This window comes from Diadema antillarum, unplaced genomic scaffold (genome assembly GCF_040938485.1).
Source record: "Diadema antillarum isolate AM-2024a unplaced genomic scaffold, OU_Dant_1.0 seq00000455_RagTag, whole genome shotgun sequence".
NCBI lineage: Eukaryota > Metazoa > Echinodermata > Echinoidea > Diadematoida > Diadematidae > Diadema > Diadema antillarum.
In genome coordinates, this window is record NW_027271427.1 from 828710 (window position 1) to 856705 (window position 27996).

Consider the following 27996-nt stretch of genomic DNA (forward strand, 5'->3'; position numbering starts at 1 on the left):
TGTTAGATCGGCGGGCTCGGTGTCGCTCGAAGATTCGGCCCGAGCAGAGTAGGCCAGAGGGGCGGTGTCACTCACTTCTTTAGTGGTTTGCCAAGTTTTGCGGGAAGCTATTATCACGCTGTTTTGCATCAACCAAACAGAGTTCAAGTTGCCCGAAATACAGCTCCACGAGGGTAGAGTAAGGGCTTTATAGAAATAATGGTGTAATTTGCAGTAAATTAGGAGCACGAGGAGTTGTATAGTTACGAATCTTGTGAGAGGAAAAGGCGAGAAATAGGGCGGCGGCCGACAACCCGGGAGAACTACAGCTGTACTTCCGCCTCCATCGAGAGTTGGGAAGGTTTTTGGAAGGGATATTTACAATCAGCAGCTCTCTCCAATATTTGCATGTCTTTCAAATGTTAGTATCCATTCATATCTTACCTCTAATGCAACAGAATATCATAGAAAATCTCAAACTTTTTTTATAGCTCAAAAGTCCGTAAGGCATAACGATCCAGATATATGAAACTCATTGACTGATGATCTTAAATAGACGCAGTTCTTCCTTACAGTGTTTCAAATCATCCTATAAAATGTTCTCGCAACATATCACTCGAATTAGAAATATGCGATTTAGCTCCAAGTTCCTGAACATTGTTTATATTTTTTTCCTTTACTTCTTTTCGCTTCTCCGTTCTTTTGCAATTTGAGTACCCTCTTATTCTTGTCCCTTACACTCGTTTTTCTTTCTTGTCCTTTTGTATTTTCCACCTTGCGTTGTCCTTTTTTCGGTCAAATGACATTCAAAATACTTGAAATGTACATGTTATTTATTCTATAGATATTTGTGTATGTGTTGTGTTCCTTCAGTTAAAGAAATATATATAATTGTTCAAAGCAGTAATGATTACACGCCCTTGTCAAAGTCAAGAGATATGCTTATTGACAAACGGTCTCCTCCACCTGTATACCAATAAAGTTTTGTCGTCATGAAATATTTACATTTACATTACATGATAATGTACTAAGAACTCCTGTTTATATGTCAATGATTTGTGAATGTTTGATGTTGTCATACTTATTTTTGTTGTATTGCGTATTATGATGGATAAATAAAACACACCCATGCATACACACGTATATGCACTCACATGTATACGTGAGCGCCGCACGGAAACAAAAAAAAAAAAAAGCGCTGGGAATATTAGTTCCTGAATGCAACTGACCTTGTTGATTATTCTTCTTATTCGTTATTTTCTTTACACAAAAGATGCAGCTAGGCCTATATACAACTAAAAGTAGACTTCATCAACATGATAATAATCAAAGTATTCTAATTCCTTTTGGAATTCTGCCTCCTTTTGAATGACAACATGCAATCAAACGCAAGTCAGAATAACTCAGATCCGATATCAGCCAACCAGAATTCGGTACGTATTGTATCTTTTATGTTCTGGTTGATCTCAACTTTTATGCAATAGGGTCCAGGAGAAAGTTTCCAACCCCACAAGAATATGAAGGACACTGATCAATGACTGAAAACAGAGTGGTCATATGCCTCATTCATTCTAGGTCTTGGACTAAGAAGTCAGTCCGGTGAGGTGTTCTGACGATCAGTTCATCGATTAACCTGTCCTACATATAGCCACGCCCTTCTCCCAGTCTAGTCGCCTTACGACGTGGAATCGCCAGTATAGGACAAAATTATTACATCCCTGCACCACCCTCAATTTCGACTTCATGCATTTTGGGTGTCAATACTTCGCTGGAAATCATGGCTAAAAATTTTGAGAGGGAAGAACAGCCAGACAAGGCTGCAAAACGTGCCAAGTTTCAACACGAAGTTGATGAGGAGAGGTAAGCCATATTATAGTCAAAACAGAACATTTTAATCTCATAGAAATGTCTTCAAATCATGCGTATGACTTTTAATTTTGATGGCAGACAGGATAGCGGAAAAAGCCTGCATACCGGGTTTCTTAAAAAAAGTTCCAAGTGTATGTTTCTGACCTTTGCAAAATCATGTTTACTTTTCATATTAAAAAAGAAGCTATGAAAAAACATTTCGCTGTGATTGCTTCACAAAAGGAAAAACAGTCGGAATGTTCACTCGATTGACATGGGTTTTCAATAGGCACATTTCGAATCATGACTAAAATGACTAATTGCAGACTTAACAAAGTATCTGGATTATGGCTGGTTATTATTCATAGAGATGCTCTCTTAGCCATTCGAACTTGGTTTTGCATCGTACAAACTGATCGACTACTTTGATTGCATGATAAGGTTTGCATCTGGGCTAACTCATGTCATTTACTGCGACCCATGTATTGTTTTCACTTTGGGCTTCAACCCCTATAATACCGCAGGGGACTCAATCAGGGATAAAATAGGATTTACATCAGACTTGAACAAGCAGAACTGATCGAGGCACTTGATTATTCATGTAATTAATGTATATAATCATACAGAATTCAAAATGGGCCCATTCCTCTCAATTTATCACAGGATGTCAGACGATGTGGATACCCTTCTGAAAGGTATTGCATTAGATATCTCAAACAATGAAGACATCGAGAACCTTGGGAAACAATTGGGTTTCACTTTGGGAGAAATCCAGAACTTTATCAAAACCAACAATCGTTACCATGAAGTAACCAGTGATGGAACTGTCAGCATGCTTCGTAAGTGGAGCCAAAGGGTAAGCTCGTCGTCACTTCGATCAGACCTGAGAGAAGCTCTGATGAGAGCCAAACTTGTCCGGATTGCTGAGACACATCTACCCTCCGGTAGGTCATCATACTGTAAAGATTAAAAGTGATGAAAAGTATTGTGTGCAGATGCATAGGGTAATTTTCCTATAGACAGAGTGATTCAGGAGACAAACATGACATTGATCATAGAATAAAAGAGTAGTCCTAATTAAATAGATATACACCGTAATATTGCCACGATCTTTTCCTCTACCATTTTGTGTTAAATGCATACAGAGTGTGTTGTTATGTTCACTCTCATTTTTGTTTAATGTTTGTAATGTTTATGTTACGTAGTGTAGATGCTATTTACATGGTAAAATCAATCAATCAATCAATCAATCAATCAATCAATCAATCAATAAAATGATAATAATAGCTCATGGCAAAACAAATCGTGTGTTTAACTTTAGTCACATAGGCATTTTATCCGGCATTGTGTCATCATTCTGTTTGGAAAGTGAGGTTGAATTCCAACAGCTGTTTGTGCACTCTGTCATAACCCTTTGTTTCCTTTACTTTAATTACCAGTCAACTATCCCCTCTTCAATTCACCATTAAAAAATAAGCACACTTGATGACAAATAAAAACAAAAGCTAAAGGTCTTGAATCATTCATATGCATCACAGCTCACTGTTTTAACAATGTCATAACAGCAATTATTAATAGAACGGGGGGAGGGGGTGTTTCATAAAGCTGTTCGTAAATGCCCAAGTTGTTCGTAAAAGCACCAAGTTGCTTGTAAGTGCACCCAGTTGTTAAGTCCTTCATAGATTCGTTCGTAAAATTACACGATCATCTGAGGCTGTTTCATAAAGATCTGAGTTGTTTGTAAGTTCAAGAAGGTGCTTGTACCTTTACGACAGATATGGTTCAGGTTGCTCTTAAAAATCAAATGTGTTTGTAAGCCGTTCGTAAGTGTTTCAGAGCAACAAAACACCTGCAAGCAGATTAGGGAAAGAAGGGTATTTCTGTGCAGGCACAACCCTAGTAGAGGGTTCTTTACCCTTTACTGGCGTCACACGAGCAGGATAGTGTATTTTGGCCAACCTGTTGGCACATGCTCTACGATTATACAGGACAATCAAAAAAAGACCTCTATCCAATCTCTTACAAGTGTGCATTTATTGCAGTAATATAATTTGCCTTGCAGTGTACTTTATATAACATACATCTATATTAGGATTAATAATATCATCTCAGTTTTCCTGTGTTGAGTTGTGCCAGATTTCTGATTGGCTGTTTCTATGGGAAGTAGCCATTCCAGCACGATTTGCTATCTTAACATCTTTCTTATATGAAATGTGGCCCTGAAAGTTAAGATCTCTCTGAGACGCTTATATGCTAATTCCACTATGATCATAATGGACGCCATGTTATTGTAATGAATTGCCTTTTTATGAAGGGCAATCACCATTATAGTAATTAAAATTGTAACAAGACTGTCCTGCAGTCATTATGGATGATCTCAGTGCAATTAGCTAAATAGTAAATTGATTCACAATTATGCATGCATGTGACACGTTTGAAGTCGATGTCTTGAACAGTATAAGATATCTTTAAGAAATATATTTTCAGATCAATGACCCATGTTCTTTGACCTTCAACTTACCCAAGCTTTATTCTGTTTATGCGCATGTGCTCATCAGTATAATTCATCAATGCAAGAACTAAGACAATGCAGAAATTAGCAAGGAGATAACGGATGGACAGACGGATGATGCGCGCAATACCATAATAATTATGTTGCAATCAATCACGCGAACATAATTTCAGCGACTTAAGTATCACAAGGCTTAGTGAAAGTATAGTAAAGCAAATTAAAGTTGCTCTCAATGAGTGAAAGCAGTAAATCATACTCTGTATTTAGAAGGTCAGCGGCTGAAAATGAGCCTCACAAACACCAATGTTGGGGTACACAAATGTAGAGGTGAGGAAACTCATCACCATGGCACCATGTCTTCTATTTGGCCTATGCGATTAGAAACTTCTGAGGTATCTCATTCCCATCTGTTGTCACCCCTTCCTTCATGTTTTACCCCTATCAAACAAACAAACAAACAAACAACAACAACAACACCAAAAGCAAATAAAAAAAAAACCACTACTGGAACATCTTAGCTTCAATGCAAACTACAAGCAACATATTCGTTAAATGAAATAGATATTGCTTTCTCTAATAGCAGAGACCCTCAGATCTCGCCTCTTCATGTCCTGCCCTTTTTTTCATCTGTATTTCTCTCCATTCATGCTCTCCCTTTCCCATGGCTGCTCAGGCTGGTAGCAGGCTCCTCCCAAGCTTTCTGTTACCTCTCCTCAACCTGTCAATTAAAGCTTAGTCTAGAATTACTTGAATAAAATAACAGGCTGCCCGGTGACAAGCAGCATTCTGCTGAAGGAGGCAAGTATTGGTGCATAGAATAATGCTAAGAATTCACCACTTTATGTGCCGTACAGGATCAATAACAAGAACAGTATTATATTCTGGCTTCATGGCAATAACCTCAGAGGCTACATAACATAAATATAAGCAAAGATCAGGGGAGGAATGACTTGTAACAGGGACAATGACGATAGGTTGGGTTACCTTGGGTTAGTGTACAATTTATTCCCCCGGATCAACCTTCATAATCCTTCTGCCCTATTTCAATTCCTCATTTAGCAAACTTGTATGAATGCATATATTTTATGATCTCTTGCCATCAAACATTTTGAAGGAAATTTTTGCAATTGTTCAAAACTGCAACTTGTAAGGGCTTTATTTATAATTTAACTAAAAACGGCAATTGCCTGCATTAACTTTAATAACAAGAAAGGATGTTCTTGCAGCAATGTATTAGGGGAAAAAATAATGGTAACGTGTCACCATGAAGAATGCTTCTTATATACTATATACAATGAATATTTGAGTCATCTGCAGTAACTTCTGTAATTTGATTTGATTTGATTTGATTTTATTTTATTGGTTCCTGCATTATATCATTGTTCATGCAGAAACAAAAACATATATTATATACATTGATTGTGCCATACATTATACAGGGTGGCCCAAAAAGAACGGATTACCTAAGATCTTTAATTACACCAATATTGTTGCACATGTGTCATTATTGTGCATACTATTGGAAAGGCCTTTTTTTCCTATGGAATGACGCCAAGTTATTTAATTTTGGTTAATGCGTTATGATTTAAGGACTATTTTGTGAACGATTGCAATTTTCAAAATGTGATCATTTTGCTCTCTCAGAGATACCGAAATCAGAGATAATTCGGCTTACCATAGAACCAGTAGCGTTCACAATGTGTGAAATGTGGACAACGGCTCTTTACTGTGAATGGAAGAGAGAGTGGGCGGGGCGGAGGGTGTGAATTTCATTGTCCGTTATCATTGTGAATGAGACGACATGTTGGGCTCAATGAAAATATGCTAAATTTATCTGGAAAGTAGCGAGGTTAATTTAAAGGCATGATTGGTAGTGGCGTGAGTTCATGAGTGGTTTAGGAATAAAGGCCGTACTTTTAATTGTAAGTATGCATTGATAAATACAGTGAGAATCTGTATCTATGAGTGGATTAGTAAAACTTGAATCATACCAGGCAAGTTCTACAAAATGCACACTAGGTGGTTCTGTGAACAGGGGTGCAAGTACACGGAGGCCGGAGGGCAAGTTTTTTTCATCACCTTTTTTTTTTTAAAACCAGCAAACCCCATCCCCCCCCCCCCACCACCACCCCGGTGGTTCATGATCTTCATTATGCTTGATTTTCCTTATAGTTTTCGTCCATCTGAACATAATCATAAAGGTCAGAGAGCTGAGACTGAGAATTTTTAAAATCGGTCAGCCACATTGTTAAATCATGTCTTCAAATTTCTTGCGACTGCCCGGAGATACCGTAATTTCGCAATAGACGTCTCAGAGTCGTAGACTATAGCGGTGACATCTCTGCAACTGCTCTGCAGTCGCGAACTATAGTTTCAAGCCAGGTGAGATACCTCTTAATTCGTTCATAAACCGACATAGCAACATTCTTAGTTCTCACTGTGCTTATTAATGTATACTTAATTAAAAGTACGTGCTTTATTCCTAAACCACTCATGAACTCACGTCAGCACTGCCAATCATGCCTTTGAATAAACCTCGCTACTTTCCAGATAAATTTAGCATTTCATTGAGCCCAACATGTTGTCTCATTCACAATGATAACGGACAATGACAACCACACCGTCCGCCCCGCCCACTCTTTCTTCCATTCACATTAAAGAGCTGTTATCCACATTCCACACATTGTGAACGCTACTGGTTCTATGGCAAGCCGAATTATCGCTGATTTCGGTATCTCTGAGAGTGCAAAATGATCACATTTGGAAAATTGCAAGGGTTCACTAAAATGGTCCTAAAATCATAACGCATTAACTGAAATTAAAGAACTTGGTGTCATTTAATAGAAAGAGAACGGACTTTCCAATAGTATATAAAATAATGAAATATTTGCAACAATATTGCAGTAATTAAAGATCTTTGGTGTTCCGTTCTTTTTGGGCTACCCTGTATATGTATATATGTACACACACACACACACACACACACACACACACACACACACATATATAATACATATACATATATATATATATATATATATATATATATATATATATAATTGTATATATACATATACATATACACATAAACATTAATTCCTAACAAAGTAAGTTTCTTCATCAACTTTAGAATACTATACAGCAATACAGTTTCTTCGTTGCCTTTACAATGTACAACAGAACATATCAGCAATGCAATGAACAACGCAGAAGGGCTACAGCTTAAGCATTGATTGATTTGTATGCAGCCCTCGTGCATAATACATTACTAGTATTATAGGAAAAAAGGAGGGAGGTATGACTTGCATAGACATGGGATAGAAGAAAGGAGAGAGGAGAGGTCTGTCTGTTTTCGCTAATACACAACGTTAGATCACCTGCATCGCTAAATAGTAAGAATGGCAAAGTATTTTCTCACCGAGGTACAGGTGAACGGTTACAGGTCATGGTCGGTTACATAACACTACGCTATAAATTCAGAACGGCGATAATTCCACGAGGGAATTTCATGTACAATACATTTACAATGACATTATAAGATCACTGACATTCAGAGAGCAGCATTGTCTTTACAACTTTCTTAAAAGAATACATAGACTTTAAAGTTCGAATTTCAGAAGGAAGAGAGTTCCAAATATCGGGTCCAGTGTGTCTGATAGATTTCAGAGCCATCACCGTTTTCAGATTTTGTACATGAAATTTATCAGATTGCCTAATGGGATAAGAATGTATGTCCTTATTCAACTGAAATAATGAGGGAAAAAAAGAAGATGACAACTGACCGTTATACAAACGAAACATGAAATGTGAATTTGCACAAAAAAATAATAATGATAATGTAATTTACCTTTAGTGTTTTTAATTCTACAAACAGAGGATCTGAATGGTCCCGATAACCTGAATTGGTGTATCACGTATAGCTTTCTTTTGTAGAAGCAATATACATACTGTACTGTCAATGTGACTTTTTGCAGTTGCCCAAACAATGTCACAATAGGAGATGTTCTTTAGTATCAAGGAATTATAAAGCATAAATAAAATATTCTTCTATTAATTTCAATTTGAAAGAAAATACGAAGAGAGAAGGTAAGCTGTATTATAACTCCCAGCATGAATGAATCAAACTGAGAGAATAAGATAAAAATAATGGCCTGTGGTATTTCAGCTTATCACTTGACACTTGCCTTCAGCTATATATTATAGTAACTTGTCAATTGTCTTGAGGATGACATTGTGGGTGTTTCAACTACCAAAATGTAGGAATCGATCGAAAGAATCCACACACGTCTTAGGGATGCCTTGTCTACCTGATTTATACCCTGCTAGACATATTTATATATTTCTCTCATCTCTCATTCATTCATTCTTTCATTCATTCAATTTTTTTTTCATCTCCAACAGAACTTGTAAATACATTTTTTATCACATAAAATATAAGCACATATATGTGTCAATAATTACAAAATATGAAGTATGATATTTAAGGAAAAACAAATGATAGGGTGGAAAAAACACAAAACATTTTGAAGTTTAGAGAATGCAGGAGATGGGGAGGAATGCTGAAGAAGCAATGCTTGTAGGGTGCATTCCCCTCCCCCCCCCCCCCCCCCAACACAGGAAAACAAAATATACATAAGATAGCATTGATATTTTACTTTAGTACTCGAAATTCAATCTACAAAAATGAATAACACAAATTACGAATAACTAGAAATGTCGCTACGGCGACTGGTATGCCTCCGTCATAATGCATGGTTCTCCTAATAGGTCTATAGTACATGTGGACAATGTGTGATTACATTTTCACAAAATTGGCAAAATATTAAAATGACAAGTTTGTCACAAAGGTGTTATATGCTCACCTTCCTTGACCTAGGTTTAATTGGAAGAATACATGTATTAGAGCATGTATTTGGAGATTTAAGAACTTTAACTTGACTTTGATCCATTCATAAGTTTATGCACTGAGTAATATTCAAGGTGGATGGAGAAAAAGTGCAATTTCTGTATTGAATAGTAAATTGTTGCCATTTTCATCTGGTCTTTGACCCTAAAATTCATATTAAGATAATCACTGTCAGGTAGAACATGCATAAATATGTAGTAAGTTTCAAGATAACTTGAACCATTTCCTAGATAGCATTATGGAGGAGCACTTTCACTTGATCTTTGACCTTTTGACCTTTGAGGCAAAAAAAAAGAAGAAAAGAAACTTAACAGAGAATCTCTATTGTGTTTTACATGCATACACCAAGTGTAAAAAAAAATACTCCTGCTGGCATTGCATAAATATGAGGGAAATAGTAAAATTTTGAAGTGTTGCCCTTGACCTTTGACCCCATGAACCCTAAATCTGCTAGATAATCACTGCCAGTCAGTATGTTCCATGAAGATACTTTATTTTACAGATATAAATCATGTAATACAGCTTTGAATAAATCAAAGTACATTAAATATCGGAATACTCTTACGTCCCTGTTACGTAAAGCAAAGAAAGATTATTTTTGTTCTTTGTTTGAACAGCACAAGTCAGATGCAAAATCTACCTGGCATGTAATAAACAGTTTTATTTATAAACGTGTAAATAAGGGTAATATTGATAATATCCTTTGTGAAGGGAAGAATTTAACAGATGATGTGGAAATTACGGAAGCATTCAACTCTTTTTTGGTTAATATTGGTCCGAATCTGGCCCGCAATATTTCATCTGTACACAGACCCTTTCATTCTTACCTTTTAAATTCCAATCCACAGTCCTCATTTTTTCTCCCAGTACTTGAAACAGAGGTCGTAGATATTGTCAATTCTTTTAGCCCCAAGAAGAGTACAGGTCATGATGGGATTTCTAATCACCTCATGAAATGTATTGTAAACGAAATACTATCACCCTTAGTTCACATTTTGAATTTATCTTTATTGACTGGTATTGTGCCCATTAAAATGAAAATTGCTAAAGTTATCCCAATCTATAAGAAAGGCAGAGAGGATGAGTTAGGAAATTTTCGACCAATATCGCTTCTGTCATTCTTTTCTAAATTACTTGAGAAGGTGGTTTATAATCGTTTAATCAAATGTGTAAACGATTGTGATATTTTAGCTGATAATCAATTCGGGTTCCGGAAAAAACATGCAACCACCCATGCTATATTACTACTGGTTGAGAAAATTGTAAGAGCTATAGACACAAGTCGCATACAGTCGGTCTGTTTCTGGACTACTCCAAGGCCTTTGACACAATAGATCACGAAATTCTTTTGTATAAACTAAATCATTACGGTATTCGTGGAAAGGCCTTGGAGTGGTTCAGAAGTTATCTTACCGGTCGATCTCAATTTGTTTCCGTAAATAATCATGAATCTGATATAAACTCGATTTGTTGTGATGTTCCACAGGGCTCCCTCTTAGGTCCTCTTTTATTCATTTTATACATCAATGACTTCCGTAACTCATCCTCTCTGCTGTCTTTTCTTCTGTTCGCAGATGATACAAGTCTCTTTTATTCTCACTCAGATCCTTATGTCTTGCTCGATTCTCTGAATAATGAACTTAAGTTGGTGTTTGAGTGGATTCAGGCAAATAAATTGTCGCTTAACATGAATAAGACCAATTATATGGTTTTCAGTAACACAATAAAATCTCTTCCAGGTTTAGTTTTAATGAACGGTTTACAGTTAAATCAAATAGATTCAACAAAATTTTTAGGTATTTATATTGACAGTAACCTTTCATGGAAAGTACATATTGATTATTTATGTAAATTGTTGTGCAAGAATGTTGGAATTATTCACAAACTGAAATATCTCTTCCCAAAGCCAATATTGCATTCTCTTTATACAACTTTATCATTACCTTACTTGAATTACGGAATATTAGCCTGGGGGAATTGCTCAAAGACTAAAATTGATTCGTTACTTTTGGTTCAGAAAAAGGCCTTGCGGATTATAAATCGAGCACAATTTTTTGATCATACTGATGAATTGTTTGTTTCAAGTAAATTGTTAAAAATTTCTGATTTGTATTTATATCATGTTGGAATTTTCATGTATAAGTTGAATACTGGTGAGCTTCCTAGTATATTTTCCTCAATGTTTGTGAAAAACAGTGATATTCATACTTACCCTACAAGACACAGTGAATCCTATCATTTTTCCCCTGTTTGTACATTTTTAGCCCTTAAGACAATTACATCTACCGCCGGCCCTTCTTTCTGGAATGAGTTAGATTCGGTTCGGTTGCACTCAAGTTCTTTAAGCTCCTTTAAGAAAAATCTCAAAGCCAATTTTCTAAAATCCTATGTGTAATTCGTCGCTGTCACCACGAACTGGCATTTTAGCGCTCTAGCGCACGAAAGTTGATTTCGAGTAAATCGCGTTTAAAGTTTTCATGTTTTTAAACTTTATGTTTGAATGCGTTAATGGAATAAGATTACACTGAATTTGATATGTAGTCAATCTACATGACTCAGGCTTTCTATTGGAGTATTCTTTTATGATCAATCATCAAGAATTTCGTCAGAATTAGCTTCCATACAAAAATGTCAGTTCGTGGTGACGAAAGAAATCGTTTTCCCGCTGTGCGCAGTCACCACGAAGTGACATATTCAGTGTTGTGTACGCATTGTCAATGGAGTATCCAGCACAAATCATAAGAAATCGGGCAATCGTTTGTTTGTTCATATTTCTATACTTGAACTTATTGAAAATATTTCACTATTAATGAATGAGAATAAACAGCACACAAACTTTCTATAGATGTGAATCGTGCTGAAATATCAGTTCTCAGTACGCCAATATGGGCTCCCAAACAGAAATGTCATTTTGTGAAAACTTCACTACACAGTCCGAAGTTTTGACAAAGAGACATAATACAATGCGCATTCTCACATTATAACACAGGGTGTACACAGACATTATGGGTACACACAGACAAACACACACACAACCCCCCCCCACACACACACACACAACACACATACACACCCACAGAAGCTCACACAGCTAATATGCAGAATGACATATTCAGCCATCTCGACTAACACACACACACACAAAAAAAACGTGATTTTTCGGTGATCTTCGGGCGCTCACCATCTCCCCCCCCCCACGCGTCATACTATGAAGAAAAAAAAAGCAAAACAAAACAAAAACAAACAAACCAAAAAGGTTTGGGGGAGGAGTCGAGGCACCAAAAATGGTCAAAAATGGTCTGAAAAATAAAAACAAATTTGGGTCGGGCCTGGACACAATAAAGAAATGTGTAACACATTTACATGTGAGCGAAACACTCTTCTGGTACAATACAACCATAATATGAGAATGCTGATCATCATTCCAAAGGTAAACAAGTATGCAAATTATTGAAAAAAAAAATTATGAAATTTTCATCAACATCCAAATTGGTTTTATTTCATAACACTGGCTCTAGTATTTCATTAAAAGAATTCAACAGCATATGTTCGTTTTATTGTTGAATATTTCTAAGATTTGATTAAAGAGATGAATGTGATTGGTTAGCTGTACCAAGTTGTTAAAAAGGAAAAAAAAGATCAGTTTCTGAAACCAAAGTATTAAACGGATGCTATCACTATATCAAATGGAATCTACGAATAACTATCTCCATATCTACAAACCATCCCCATGAGATTTCATCAAACCCCAACAACCATATTCCGCAGAAGTATGATGAAATTCGTTGCTTTCACTTCTTGAAGCACCTAACAAACTTTTTGAAGTGAAAGTTTCGGGGCTCCATATTTACACAGCACCAGGGACAGTGAAAGCATACTAAAGCTACACATCTAGCAAATTTGAGAGACTACAACTATAATAGTAAACAATGTTCTTACGACTATAAACAGCATATCACCTGTTACACACTCCCTAGACTCCGGCACATAGAATTGGGAAATGTTTCATGCTGAGCTCACATCACGATTATTATGAAATAAAATGGATATATTAATACATAATTGTTCAGCTTTTTGAATGGGAGAGTGAGTCTTTGTCAGGAGCATTGCTACTTCCATTAGGAGAAAAGTCTGTCTCACCCCACACAACTGTTAGAAGCGCCTAGTTACTCCCACTGAAACAAATTTGACCTCATAAGTAGGCACCTATTGTCACTCAAAATGGACAAAACAACATCAGGTAAATCTAATTTTGTGCTTGGCACTGTAAAATTGACACATTTTTGTGTCTGGAGATGAGTACTTTGCTCACACCTTTCCTTTTGTGATGAATTCTGAAATCATGGAATAGAACCAATGTTAATACAATGCAGGAGATTCATGATGGCTATACAATGGGATAGGTCCATTTTAGTCAATGGGCTTGTTTTACTCTTGTTTGCCTCCACCTCTATAGGGTGGTCTGCTGCTGCCCATCCCTTGGTTCCGCAACCCCTGCATATGCAATTGCCTTACAAGGTACTTAGGGGTCACTGTGTGATCTTGCCATAGAGACAGGGTGAAGACATGGGGACTTGCTTGAGCACTCCTAATACAGAAGATCCAAAGTCCAACCTTACCAGCAACCATCCACAGAGCTATCTGACAATAGGCATGCTGACATTGTTGCCTAAATGCAGCCATAATTTGATTTGATTTGATTTGATTTGATTTGATTTATTCACAAAATGCATATACATACATTATTCACAAATATGTACATAGTTTGTACATGAAACATGATATTATACATTTTGTGTGGATCGTCATAAGCTATGAAAAGCTTGACTGGGACGTCCAGTATGGATAAAGTGCACACAATGTACATAAACATCATACAATAAAAATGTATTATACGCATTCAATTGATTCATAGATAGGGAAATGAGAGAAGGAGAGAGAAAGAAAGAAAAAAAGGAGAGGAAGAAAGAAGGAGAGGGGTACTCTACATCATGGTGGTTAAAGGTATACAAGATTTACAATTCTGGTAACAACTAACATAGATGAAAGGCTTCACTGTTCTCGAGGTATATGGATTTTACCGCCAGTTTTCTCGGAGTGAATGTATCTGCATAGTCAAGGGAGCCTTTGAGATCTGTAAGGTGCAGCCTCATTCTCATCAATGCCTCTGAAATCCCACAAGCCAACCTAGATTTCCCTCCCATCACTTGAAAGCTTTGACCCCCCAAACTGGTGGTGCAGATGCTGGTCTGATGCCATCTTTGATACCACCCAAGTTATCTACAATACTGTCTCTGGCCTGGCAACAAAGCCAAAGGGCTTCAACGGGTGGTAAAGCAAATTTTCATGTCTTCATCCTGTTTCTATGGCAAATGATTACCCTCTGACCCTTGAGGAATTGCTGAACATCATCAGATGTGGTTGCAATTAAGGCAATTGCAGGACTGATATTTACGCATCTTTTGCCTGAGAATCCTGCAAATTTGGGGCTGATGTCGCCTGCTGCCAAACATCAAATTAAAGAGATCTTTGAAGACAATAAAAAGGACAGTTTTAGTTTTAAGACAAGAATGAATGACCTCATGATGTCTAAATATATAAATCAACACCTGAGAACTGAGAGAGAATTGAAAAAGGTACCTCACATTGCTCGGTGGTTGATGTTTAATTGATTTGATTTGATTTGATTTGATTTTATTGTTCCACATCTCAAAACATCAAACATGATACGATCGATTGAACATAAGATTGAACATAGCTTCGTCATTACAAAGAATACAAGAGAAGACAATTTTAACAAACATGAAATGTGGGGACCTACTAAAAAGCAAAGCTTGTAATGTATAGGTCCCTGTATAGATGAAAGTGTTGGTCTTCTTAAACAACCTAGTAACGAAAACTATGAAAGGAAGGAAAGGGACGTAAAAGATAAGAGAGCGAAAAGAGCAAGAGAAAGGAATAAAATATACGAAAGCATAGCGAAATACAAAGTAGCCACCTGAGTTGCGTTTACAAGACTCCTTGTCACCCGAGCAACACAGTTACGTAAATGTAAGAATGCGCAAAAATGCACATGATACATAATGATTCATTAATTCAGGAATAGCCTTGACATAAATGACTCAGTAAAAAGAACGAAAAGCAAACCTGGAATACATAATAAACAACGAATCTGATAATGAAGAGGGAGTTCAAATAAAATTGCATGTTTTGTTATTAGATATAAGCCTACACAAGGGATTTTTTTTTTTTTTTTTTTTTTTTTTAGTTTACGTTTAAAACAATTCAGTGACAACGATTCAGTAATGTCGGAGTCAAGGCTATTCCAGAATGTCGGACCTGTATGTACTATTGTTTGCAGTTCTCACGGGAGAAAAGTGAGATGAATTTTCCTGTCTTGTAGGGTAGGAATGTATAACTTTATTTTTTACAAATATGGGAGTGAAAGCATAAGGTAATTTAGTTAACTGGTACATAAATATCCCAAGGGAGTAAGAATATATATATATATAAAATCTTTAAGAGGTTATTACTTTTGAACAGTGGGCTTGTCGGTGCTAAATAATTGGTACAATTGATAATCCTTATAGCTCGTTTTTGTATTCTGAAGATAGACTCCAGGCGTATTTAGAAACAATTCCTCCAGGCCACTATACTATAATGAATAATGAATATTAATGAATAGTTTGTACGGTATTGCGTTAGGACAGTTTCGTTTATGAATTCACCAGTTTTTGTTGTTTTGATAATTCAAGAAGAAAATCAAGTTTGCTCGATAATATCAAGGCGGTACTCCTATATATATCATATCGCAGTGATGGAGGTTATGATCCATTTCAAACTCGCCTCAGGACCCCCCCCCCCCCCAATACTCCTTGCTGAAAAAAAAAACTACATCGTAAAGGGTTTTTAGTTTTGTCATTTAATGTCCGATGTGTTTTTGTCAGCAGCCATGTATCTCTGCATTACTGTATATGATTTTCTGTACCTTATTAATAACGGTTTTATGGGAATGCATATTAGAAGCTTTGCTTTCTAGCTTCCCCTCCATTTTTAACATTATTTGATAAATACCATGCATCTCAGCATCTTAATATATTGTGTAAGTATGACATTTTTATATTCAACCTGCATGTAGAACATGATGGTATTGATTTTTTGCGTGATGTTAAGTGCACTTTTATTCTTTCAATGTCTTTGTTGAAACAAAATAAAAGATATGAAATTGTGTTAAACATCGTAAGACTTATGAATATTAAATGCTCAAAACTCGATTCATAACTGAGTATCTGAATATAAGAAAGACCCAAGTCCATGGAAGACCATTTCGAGTAAACTTTAAAAAAAATCATATCTTTTTTATTTGTCCAAAAATATTCTATTCAACTGTGATGGGAAGGTAACATTGTATATACAAATTAGAACATATTATACTTTTATGACAATTAACATTTACATTATTGTGGAGAGGCCATTTTGTGTGATGGACTTGGGTCGTTATTTGAATCATAATTATACATGATATTCTGCTATAGAGATGAGAGAAGGATGAGAGAGGGCGCTATGATATGAATGTAAGAATGACCCAAGTCCTTCATTCTTACATTCATACTCATTCATTTCAGGTACTTCCGGGGGTAATTAGGATTTATCAAATATACACAAGATGAGTCCATGCATAAGCTACTATTTGCTATGTCAAACTGAATTTGGCCAAAAATTGGACTTGGGTCGTTCTTATATTCAGGTCTTCAATTCCTAGCAAGAATCCTAATCTATTTGCTATAAAAATTTAGGACTTTTGCATTACAAAAGAATAATTTTTTGTTCAGAACATTCTTCAGATATATGATCAGCACTAAATGTTAATAAACGATGTAGCTGCATGTCAGAAAAAAAAAACCAGCAAATTGGTTTTCTATTTCCACATATATTTTTGCTATACATCTTTTATATACAGGAGAATAAGAGTGGCGACCATTTTGAATTTTAGAATTTAAAAGAATAAAAATACATGTAGGCCGTCTTTATTGTAAGTGGCACCCAATATATTTCTATTGCACACACAACACATTATAACAGCGTAGGTACGGGACTGGAAATACAGTAAATTTGTTTTATACTTCCATGCATATTTTTTGCCATTCATATTGTACATGAGCATAGGAATGGCGGCCATTTTGAATTGAAATGAGCTTTAAATACTAAATGAACCCTATGCAATGGAAATTCTCTTGCAAATGCAGATGGAGTAACTCTAGGGACATACAGTGTAACTGTACAAAGTTTAGTGGAATAATTGGTCATAGAATGCATATAATTGTGATTATCACGGCCAAATTAGCATATTTGGCGGCCATTTTGGATTTTGCATTTTGCCGAAAATGCTCAAGGTTTCGCGAGTGGCATCAATCAGATTTGGAATCAGCACCCGAATTGACAAAAAAAAACAAACATTAAAAAACATTGTATACACAAAAAAAGAAACAATTTTAGGTGCCGTCTAGCCTGGACTAAAGAGGCATCTTAGTGCGCGTTGCAAAGTGTCTCTTTTGTGATATCTTGATCAGTGGATTTAGTTACGAAGTTAGTTTTCACAAAGAGACATTTCAGCGCGCGTTGCAAAGTGTCTCTTTTGTGATATCTGAATCCGCGGATTTAACTAAATGTCGTTTCATGTGTACGTCATAATTACGTAACCATTGAAATATGAGTCTCCAAATTTAGCAGGAATGTAAAGGGTCTAGAGTAGTATCGAAAAATGAGAAAATCTCGAAAACGTGAAATCCAACCATTTTTCACTAAAATGCCAGTTCGTGGTGACAGCGACGAATTATTTTGCCGTAATCGCTTATTTTTTTTTTTTGTTTTTTGCATATACTTAAATGATGCCTCGCTCGGATGACCTCACCAGTTTGATTAACTTGCTACTTTTTTAAGCATTTATACCATAAGTTAATCATAAAACATTATATACTATACTTTGTACATCCCGTAAACATTGTAATATTCTCGATATTTTGAATTTTGCAGGTTACGTCACTTCTGACTTTGATATACTGTACTAAAACCCTATGTTATATTTTTTGGAAACCACATCCTACAAGCTTTACTTTTTAGTGGGTTCCTCATATTACACGTTAATTATATGTCCTTATACATTTGTGCATTATTGGTTCAAACTGACCATTGTGTGACAAACATTTCTGCTTCAAATCAAATGGAATATAAAACTTGTACGAAATGTGGAATATGGAACGTGAATTTTTAAAAAAAAGATACCTTGAACAATTTCCAAGGTACAGAGAAAAAAGTGAAATTTTAGTATTTTTACTTGACCTTTTGACCTTTGACCTTTGACCTCATGACCCCAAACTTTCACCAGAGAATCTTAATTAGGTATTACATGTATACACTAAGTTTCAAGAAAATATCTTCAGGCGATGCATAGATATGGAGGAAATAGTGAAATTGTATGTATTTGACCTTGACCTTTTGACCTTTTACCTTGGGCATGTGCACCCAAAAGTTGACAGGCACAACTTCACCCCCTAATACACATACATGTCAAGTTTCATTAGGATACTTCTAAAAAAAAAAATGTAGTTTATAATACGCTTGCCACAAAATTCATTACGGACGGACGGACGGACGGACAACCCGAAAACATAATGCCTCCGGCACCACTTCGTGGCGGAGGCATAAAAACCTAACTATCCCTACACAGACACCCAGACAAATCCAAACACTACGTCGCTGTCATGCAGAAAACAGAACGGGAAAGAAAAGACAGAGAGATGAAGAAGAAGAAAAAGAAGAACAAGAAATAATATGGTTGGAGAATATGAGAAAGAAAGAATTATGTCCATTGAGAAGACAAGAAGTGAAGAGTGAACGGAACCGCTAAGCTATACGCAAAATATGAAGGGAACAATGAGAGTGAATATTCCAGTAATTCTGAAATCATTGAAAAGTCAACAAAATTTGACCTTTTCAATTTAAATGTGAAAAATATATATGTTTAATGATAACGTTCAAAAGAATTTTGTTTTTAGAATTATCTTTAAAAAAATCTTTAACTTAACTTTAAAACAATTCAAACTTGTGGCCGTTTATAAATTATTACTGAGGCCATTCCAAAATTTTGGTCCAAGGAAAGTAAATGTGGATTGAATGAATATCGTTCTGGTTAAAGGTAAATGAAATTCATTAGAATGACGAGTCGGATATTTGTGAAAGGAGTTGTTTCTCACAAACGTCCCAGTAAAAGTGGGAGGTAACAAATTATTACTAAATTTATACATGAAATGGCCAAGATGATACTCATATTAAAATATTAGAATATCATTTCCCAAAGATACAAAATTGCATTCTTGCTAGTACACTGTATTCATTGGCACTCATTTGGGAGTTACAGACTTGAAATTACATCAAAGTAGAGAAGTAATAGTATGAATTAGCTGGCAGACTTTTCAATCAGATTAAAGATTAAATGTGTAGCCAAACTATCAGATACTGACTCTTTGAATTCTAGTTTGCGGCAGCATAATATTGTGCGATGGTGTGTACATTGTAATTATGTATTCGTTTGTTTGATTTCTTTTTTTTTTCTTCATGAAAAGGGAATTAGCGTAATGTTGCTCCATTCGATTCGACCACAGCTCTGGAGATCAACTTATCCGGAACTGGCCAAAATGTTTGATTCCAGTCATCTTTTCCTCTTTTTTTTTTTTTTTTTTTTTTTTGCATGTGTGCTTATAATTAAAATATGGTGAAACAGTGAATGATTTTCAATGACTTTATTAGACATTAAGATTACAGTCTTCTTGTGTCCATGCTGTACTATGTCAGTAAGAAGATGTTTGGAGGATTTCAAGGCTTTTTTTTATCAACCAAAGGAGGGTAATGGTACAACAAATGCCAAACGGATGTTAGAAATGGCAGCAATATCTTATAGCCAGTGATCCCCCCCCCCCCCACTTTGCACCGCGGCAGGGGGGTCTGTGGTTAACAATGTGACATCCATACAGTCTAATCATTTTAGCTTTGTATTGGCCTAATATTGAGATGACAGAATCCATGATTTGGCGAACATAAAAGAATCCTTGTTGCATAGTATGCATTCCAGATTTAGTTGGTATTAATGATCTCAAATTTGCATTCTTTCAGATTCATCAGGTACATCAAGTTCAGTTCCAGCAAGTAAAGGCTCTACAAATGACAGAGTTCAACAAATCAAGAAGGAGTTACGGGAACATTATGACAACATGTACAGCAGTGTGCGCACTTCCCCTCTTTATTCGAAATCATCAATGAAGCTGGAGGAAATATACACAAATTTAGTGATGTTGTCTAATGATAAGAGCGATGAAGGAATAGACATCAATTACGATAATTTCATTGAACACTTGGAGCAGATTGGCACTAAAAGAGGTATACGAAAACGTATTGCAATTAGTGGAGAAGCGGGTGTTGGCAAAACAACTTTCCTTACTAAACTTGCACTTGACTGGGCTTTGGGAAGATGTCTGCAGACCATTGATCTCCTTTTCCTAATTCATCTTAGGGAAATTGAGGAGAGTACATGCTTTAGTCATTCCATCATGAACAATTTGTCTGATGACCTGAACTGTGATTGGGTTGAATTAGACGAATACATTCGAACGAACCAGCAGAAAGTAATGATTCTCTATGACGGTCTTGATGAGTACGGTCAGGATATTAGTGTAAAAGCTTCAAGAGATGCCACCCCTGCAGTGATCAAGTGCGAGAAGTTCAAAAGTTCCAGAGTTATTGTTACCACTAGACCGTGGAAAGCTGATCGGATAAGATCCGATGAGAAATTGAAGAAGCAGTACACATTTGTTAAGATTGAGGGCTTCAAGCCAGGTGATGTTTCCTGCTACATTTCGAAATTCTTCCAAAACAACGAAGAGGCCAGGGAGAGTCTCACTAGATTGATGACAGAGAAGGACAGCCTTGTAGCACAGAATATGGCACCCTACCCCATTTACTGCAGCATGCTTTGTTTCATCTGGCAGAACGAAGGAAGCCGCAGTGTGATTCAGGAACTAAAGACATTTTCCAAACTCTTCGACCAATTGATACTCCTTCTTAAAGAGCACTATGCTGGTAAGGTGACTGTCCAAGAAGACCAACAAAAGAAATTGGAGCAAGGTAACGTCTGTTTACAGAATTTTGGCAAAGATGCTTTGTATAGTCTCCTTCGTAACGAACTTGTATTTAGAGGAAAAGACCTCATTGCAAGTGAAGATGATTTACAGACGGCATGTGATATTGGGGTCCTCACAAGAGAGAAGCGTTTTGTTTCAAGTTGGGAAAACAACAAGAGAAAAACAGAACTCGTGGTTGAATACCGAATTCCCCACAAGTTATTTCATGAGTATCTAGCGGGAATACATCTGGCATGGCTGTATGAGAACAACCTGGAGGAGTTCAACCAGCTGACAAAACAGCTGATTGATGACTACCAGTTGTATCGATACCTCCTCTACTTCACTGCAGCACAAGGACTAGATGTTGGAACGGCTGTCCTAGGTTTCTTATGTGAGATGTTGAATGTTGAGGATAACGACGAACTGTTGTTTGTGATTAATGTCGCCTTTGAATGCAATTATCTGGATGCCGCCAAGCCTCTGATTCTTCATCTGAACACACTTTCATCATTGCAGATTAGAGGTTCTGACCATACAACTTCTGGATGGATGTATGTACTTCAGGCCTGTAGTTACTCTGTAAGCATTGTTCACCTTTCCTTCACATCACTACGTTTCTATATTACTGTTATGCCACATACACAGCAGCACGGTACATCATTATATAGCTTTATTTCAACGAGAGTTATGATTATACGGGAATTCTTATAATTCTCATGACCTGTTTTAATTCTACAGTCAAAGTTCATTTGTTGTATTTTGTGTGCCTCACACACACATACACACACGCACAATGAGTGGCCGGATCAAAAAGAAAACGAGGATGTCAATCGCATACCCAACTTGTGACATTCAACTGACCATGCATTCAGAATTGATATCTCTGCAAGTTGTTAGCACAATTTTCACTGACAAATACCAAATATTCGTCTTTCCATCATTTCTGTTTAGATTATTGCACATTTCAAGTGTAACACAAACGCAAAACTGAATGTCTTAATGTTCTACTTCTTCAATCATCAGGCATCGGAGCGTTCAGATAAATGTGATATAGCAGACAAGGACGATAGTCCTGCTTCTTCTGCTCGACTTGCTGGTCGAGGCATTTGCTCACTATCCAATCTCATGTCAATGGGACTGGGCGACGTCCAGCTGCATGACGCGTTCTACACAGGAATGGCTTCTTTGGCCTCACAATCAAAGGTTAGAATCTTCTGTTCAAAGAGTATTACTATTTTCTTTACTTTTCTTTGTCGATTTTGGCATCAGCTGTGATTGCTGTAAGAAGGTTCGAATGAATCTATTAGAGTGCTTGTATGATACATTATTATGTGTTTGTTTTTCTCTAATTTTAACAGCGTAGAAATAATTTGTAAGAATTGAGTTAACTTCCACTCAGGAGATGATGATACACAGTTATAAGATCAAAGATGATTGATGCATAAGTATACTTTAGAAGAATCATGTGCTGTGGAAACAGTGGAACCTTATGGACGCCTTATTAAATGAAAGAAAAAACATGTTTTAGAATCGTGCTTTCCAACCTTAGAGGATCGTTTGTTACCCTGCATCACAAAACAAACAGAAAATCGCCAGACATGAAATTAAGAGCATATTCTGAAAGAGCAGCCTTTAAGCTTTAAAGGCTTGTATAACTCAAATCAAATGGACTCTTCTAATCTATCTAAATATTGCACAGAAACCGCACACTCAGGAAAAGTGTGAACTGAGAAAAGAGACTCTGAAGTACCGTGTCTTTTCAAGCGCTTATCTTTACCAAGCCGTGCTGGCTGTGCCATGAATGGGAGAAAAAACAGGATGAAAACCACCAGAGTAACAGCAACGAATGAATTATTAGATTAAACTGAAATTAAGCTTGCCTTATCAACACACTCCGTCCTTAATTAATGTCAACTTTCCAAGTAGTAGCATCATCCTTTCAAAAGTTATAGGAGTTGAAAGTGAAGAGTGTGTACACGGTTTTTAAGAAATGAAAAGAATAATCTAAAGCCATATTTCATCACACTTTTTGCAAACAAAAGAAAATTATATAATATGCTAAAAACACACTTTTCTGCCCGTTTATGATCCCAAATTTTATCATATTGTAGAAGAAGACTTGCTCTTTCAGAAATATGGAAAAGTCAAGATGTTTTCAGTCCTCACACAAAATCAGTGTGTGTAACTTTTTGTTTGTTTTGTGATGCAAGGTCATTTTGCTCACAATTGGTAAAGCTTGTTTTGTCATGAAAAGAGGGGATATGTATTTACTCGTTCTTCCATGGTCTTAGACCATCTCAGGATTTGCCTCCTTGGTATTCCATGTGGTATGTAGTTTGCGTTCAAAAGAACTACAGTCACAAGGTTATGTTGTTTTACCCCAATTCCCTTCTCCCCCCCCCCCCTGACTTAATGATTAATTCATTCCTTTAAACTATATTCATACAATTCGTCTGTGTTTATGCAAGAAAAAAAAGATACTGAAAATTAAAATCATTCATATACTGACAAGACTGACGTGTACAACAGACAAAAAAACTCATCATACTTATTTATCAAAGATGTAACTTTATTTTACAGTACACTTGAGATCAAATTTTTAGGTGTTATGCATAATCATAGAAAATATTAGGCCTATGTTGAGAGAGATAGGAAAAGAAAAGTTACAGAATATCCTATGTTATTATATCACAAAACCATAAAACCAGATGATTTGGGCATGTGTAACCCTATCATCTTGTGAGCCCCATGAACGTTGTGAAATAATGCTATCTAATCCGTTTGAAAAGAAAAAAAAAAATGTTGCTGAATTTAGAGGGCATAAACGCGGTATTGTATTTGACTGTCTATGAATCTATTCGTGCTATATCCGGTCTGTAATCGTCGGCTATCCATCTTTTTCAGCAGAGAAACCTAAGTAGACAGGTTAAAGTTCATTTGTAGCACAATATACAGATCATACCAACCCCGGAGAGAAAAAAGCACTGAAAGTGTACAGGTCTTTGCCATATCCTCTATTCAGTTATCTGAGAATTTTCTTTTCGGATAAAAACAATGCATTATTCTTCTCCCTACGCCTTTATTTTTTTATTTGCCGATTTTTTTTTCTTTTTACTTCAGCTCATTTTTATTGAAGGAAATGTCCAACGCATGTCAATGCTAACTGCCAAAAAAACAACAACAACAAAAGAGGACGAGGCAGTGTGTAAAAGTAATGGATGAAAATGTTGCAAAAATTCTGCAAAAATATAAAATGGTAGTTTTTAATGTTTTCACAACGATGGTATCAGTGACAACTGAATAATGAAAATGAGATACAAAATGATCTTTTTTTTTCATACCTCTGCCATGAAGTGTGTAGCCCTCATTCATGTGGAGCCTTGTATAATACAAACACGAAGATTTGTACAACGGGAGGGAAATGAACAAACGCCTCCCCGGGAAATGTACAAATTTTGGAAATGGCATCGACGGAAATTGTAAAAACATTCAGTTTTGACGGGAAATGTAGAAACTTTGCCGGGAAATTTACGAATCATTTATTTCAACGGTATTATGACGTATCGATGGTTTATTAAGTTAAATCAATGTGCATCAAAACTGCGCATGAATCTTTATACTTGTATCGTTTTCATATAACTTGGCAGATCGCATAGTTAGGGCGATTACGGTGGTTGTAATGGTCATATCATTATTGTATTCCTTCGTCATATCATTAATGTATATATTGATGCAAAGCTCCAATCAATAGAACACAGTTAGTTAGTGAGAGAATTGAAGAAGTGAATTTATGTGGTCATATATTTCTGAAAGGGTCATATCATTAGTGTATTCCTTATATCGGTTATTTCCCCATCTCTCTGCCAAAAAAAAAACAAAAAACAAACAAACAAACAAACTCCCTATCTATATTCGTAATTAAAGTGTTGACAAGTTCAAATCATTGTTGAAAACTTATCTATTTACTCAATCCTAATTTTGTTGATTTTGTTGTTGCTATTGTTATATCATATGCACATGATGCTGTTTCTTACCTCATTTTTTTTCCCGGATTAATGCGCTTATAAACGTCAGCATTACGCGCTATATAAGGAATCAACTTTAGTTTCATCAATAATAAATGCTACATTCATAAACCGCTTAAAAAAAACACATGCTTCTATATGCGCTGTACAATTCAGGTACAAAATTCAAGCAAACAAATGAATAACAAGTATTACAATAAGGGGTTACAAATAATTATCTTACAGGGGAAGGCTAGTAACCGATCAGTGGGAATCAGTGGGAATGCTGAGGGATGATTGTTCCAATCCTTGTGGGATTTATTTAAGAGTACATTATATATCTACTGTTGTGTGAAAATTATTTGCTTCAGAACGGTCTCATATTCAAGTAATGTGCACATTAATGCCCCGTCACTGACCAGGGACGCTTACCTGGAAACATTAAACTGCACATTACTTGAATATGAGACCATTCTGAAGCAAATAATTTTCACACAAGAATAGATATATAGTGTACTCTTAAATGAATCCCACAAGGATTGGAACAATCATCCTCCAGCATTCCCACTGATTCCCACTGATCAGTTACTAGCCATCCCCTTTGTGTCCCCCTTTGTGATTGTGTCCCATATCAACCTGTTGTATCACCCCTAAATGTAATATCAACGCTAAATGTAATATCGACCCTAAAGGTAATACACCTTAACCCTAAATGTAATAACAACCCTAAATGTAATACATTTTAACGCTAAATGTAATAATCGAGTCAACCCTAAATGTAATACATTTTAACCCTAAATGTAATAACCGGAGACAACCCTAAATGTAATACATGTCAACCCTAAATGTAATATCGACCCTAAATGTAATACATGTCAACCCTAAATGTAATATCGACCCTAAATGTAATAATTTTTAACCCTAAATGTAATATCGACCCTAAATGTAATATCGACCCTAAATGTAATACTTTTTAACCCTAAATGTAATATCGACCCTAAATGTAGTACATCTTAACTCTAAATGTAATATCGACCCTAAATGTAATACACCTTAACCCTAAATGTAATAACAACCCTAAATGTAATACATTTTAACGCTAAATGTAATAATCGAGTCAACCCTAAATGTAATACATTTTAACCCTAAATGTAATAACCGGAGACAACCCTAAATGTAATACATGTCAACCCTAAATGTAATATCGACCCTAAATGTAAAACATGTCAACCCTAAATGTAATATCGACCCTAAAATATTAATGTAATACATGTCAACCCTAAATGTAATATCGACCCTAAATGTAATGCTTTTTAACCCTAAATGTAATATCGACCCTAAATGTAATACATGTCAAACCTAAATGTAATATCGACCCTAAATGCAATGCTTTTTAACCCTAAATGTAATATCGACCCTAAATGTAATACATCTTAACCCTAAATGTAATATCGACCCTAAATGTAATACACCTTAACCCTAAATGTAATAACAACCCTAAATGTAATATCGACCCTAAATGTAATACATGTCAACGCTAAATGTAACATCGACCCTAAATGCAATACATCTTAACGCTAAATGTAATAACAAACCTAAATGTAATACATTTTAACGCTAAATGTAATAAAAATACTTAATGTAATTCATGTCAACCCTATTAGATATAATACATTCAACGCTTAATGTAATTACGACCTTAAATGCAATACAACTGATTATAGAGAGGGTAAGCAACGCAGAATATCGGGCAAAATGTCAGGGGGTATACGAAGGAGATAATTATGACGCAATCTTCTCTCGCACTCTTGAAAGAACGGCAATAGTTGCTTAGACTTGTTTTTGTTGTTTACCCAGGTAAAAATCACACAGTCATATTAAATCTATTGTTTGCTGCAAAGTTAATTAGGTCCATGTGACATAGTTCTTAAATATCATACTATCACATAAACATTTTGTATTCCAATCTTTATTCAGTGTTCATTATTGCTTAGAGTTTTGTTGAAAAAGAAAAAAAATGGGCAAAAGTTAAGTCAGTTTGCCTTACTCATACATTTACATATCATAGAAAAGTCAATATACAAATGGTGACTCAAAGATGATAAAAAGACCATCTATTTCTTTTTGCTTTACTGGCATTTTTAAATTTATTTCGTGTACCCTCCCCACGACCAACTGTCCCAGTTTCGTGTCACTAAGTATAGTACTGATTACCAGGAGTACCGGTGAACAATGTCATGAGGCTGATATTTCAGACAGTGATTTGCTGCCATGTCAATGTGTGACAGCTATTTCGTCATTGAAACATTACATATCAGATAATGATGGTTCGTAAAGAATTTGCGAAATCTTTCTAAATCTTTCTAATTTCTAATTTTCTCAATCTACTCGCTCTATCATCCCGTTTCATGAGTAGGTATATTTCTTTTTCTTGCAATATTATTTATATTCAGAATTTCCTTGCAGAGAATTTTTGCCCTTTTTTTTTCTTTTTCATCAAAACTTTAAACTAACATGAACACTTGGAATACAAAATGTTTATGTGATTGTATGATAAAGGTATAGATTAAA

General features: G+C 35.8%; 1 protein-coding gene across 1 annotated transcript; it reads left to right on the forward strand.

The window, feature by feature from the left end:
* The first annotated feature begins 1756 nt into the window (after positions 1-1756).
* On the forward strand, positions 1757-26079 carry LOC139732920 (NACHT, LRR and PYD domains-containing protein 1 homolog). Its single transcript, XM_071643757.1, has 5 exons — positions 1757-1839; positions 2491-2771; positions 20415-22000; positions 22445-22624; positions 26011-26079. The coding sequence occupies exons 1-5, from the start codon at positions 1757-1759 to the stop codon at positions 26077-26079; spliced, it is 2199 nt and encodes a 732-aa protein (XP_071499858.1).
* The last annotated feature ends 1917 nt before the right edge of the window (positions 26080-27996 follow it).

Bases quoted from the DNA above. Each gene is read 5' to 3' on its own strand.
- LOC139732920 (XM_071643757.1), top strand. From the start codon at position 1,757: ATGGCTAAAAATTTTGAGAGGGAAGAACAGCCAGACAAGGCTGCAAAA. The intron at 1,840-2,490 runs GTAAGCCATATT...AATTTATCACAG, and splicing joins CACGAAGTTGATGAGGAGAG to GATGTCAGACGATGTGGATA. The intron at 2,772-20,414 runs GTAGGTCATCAT...GCATTCTTTCAG, and splicing joins TGAGACACATCTACCCTCCG to ATTCATCAGGTACATCAAGT.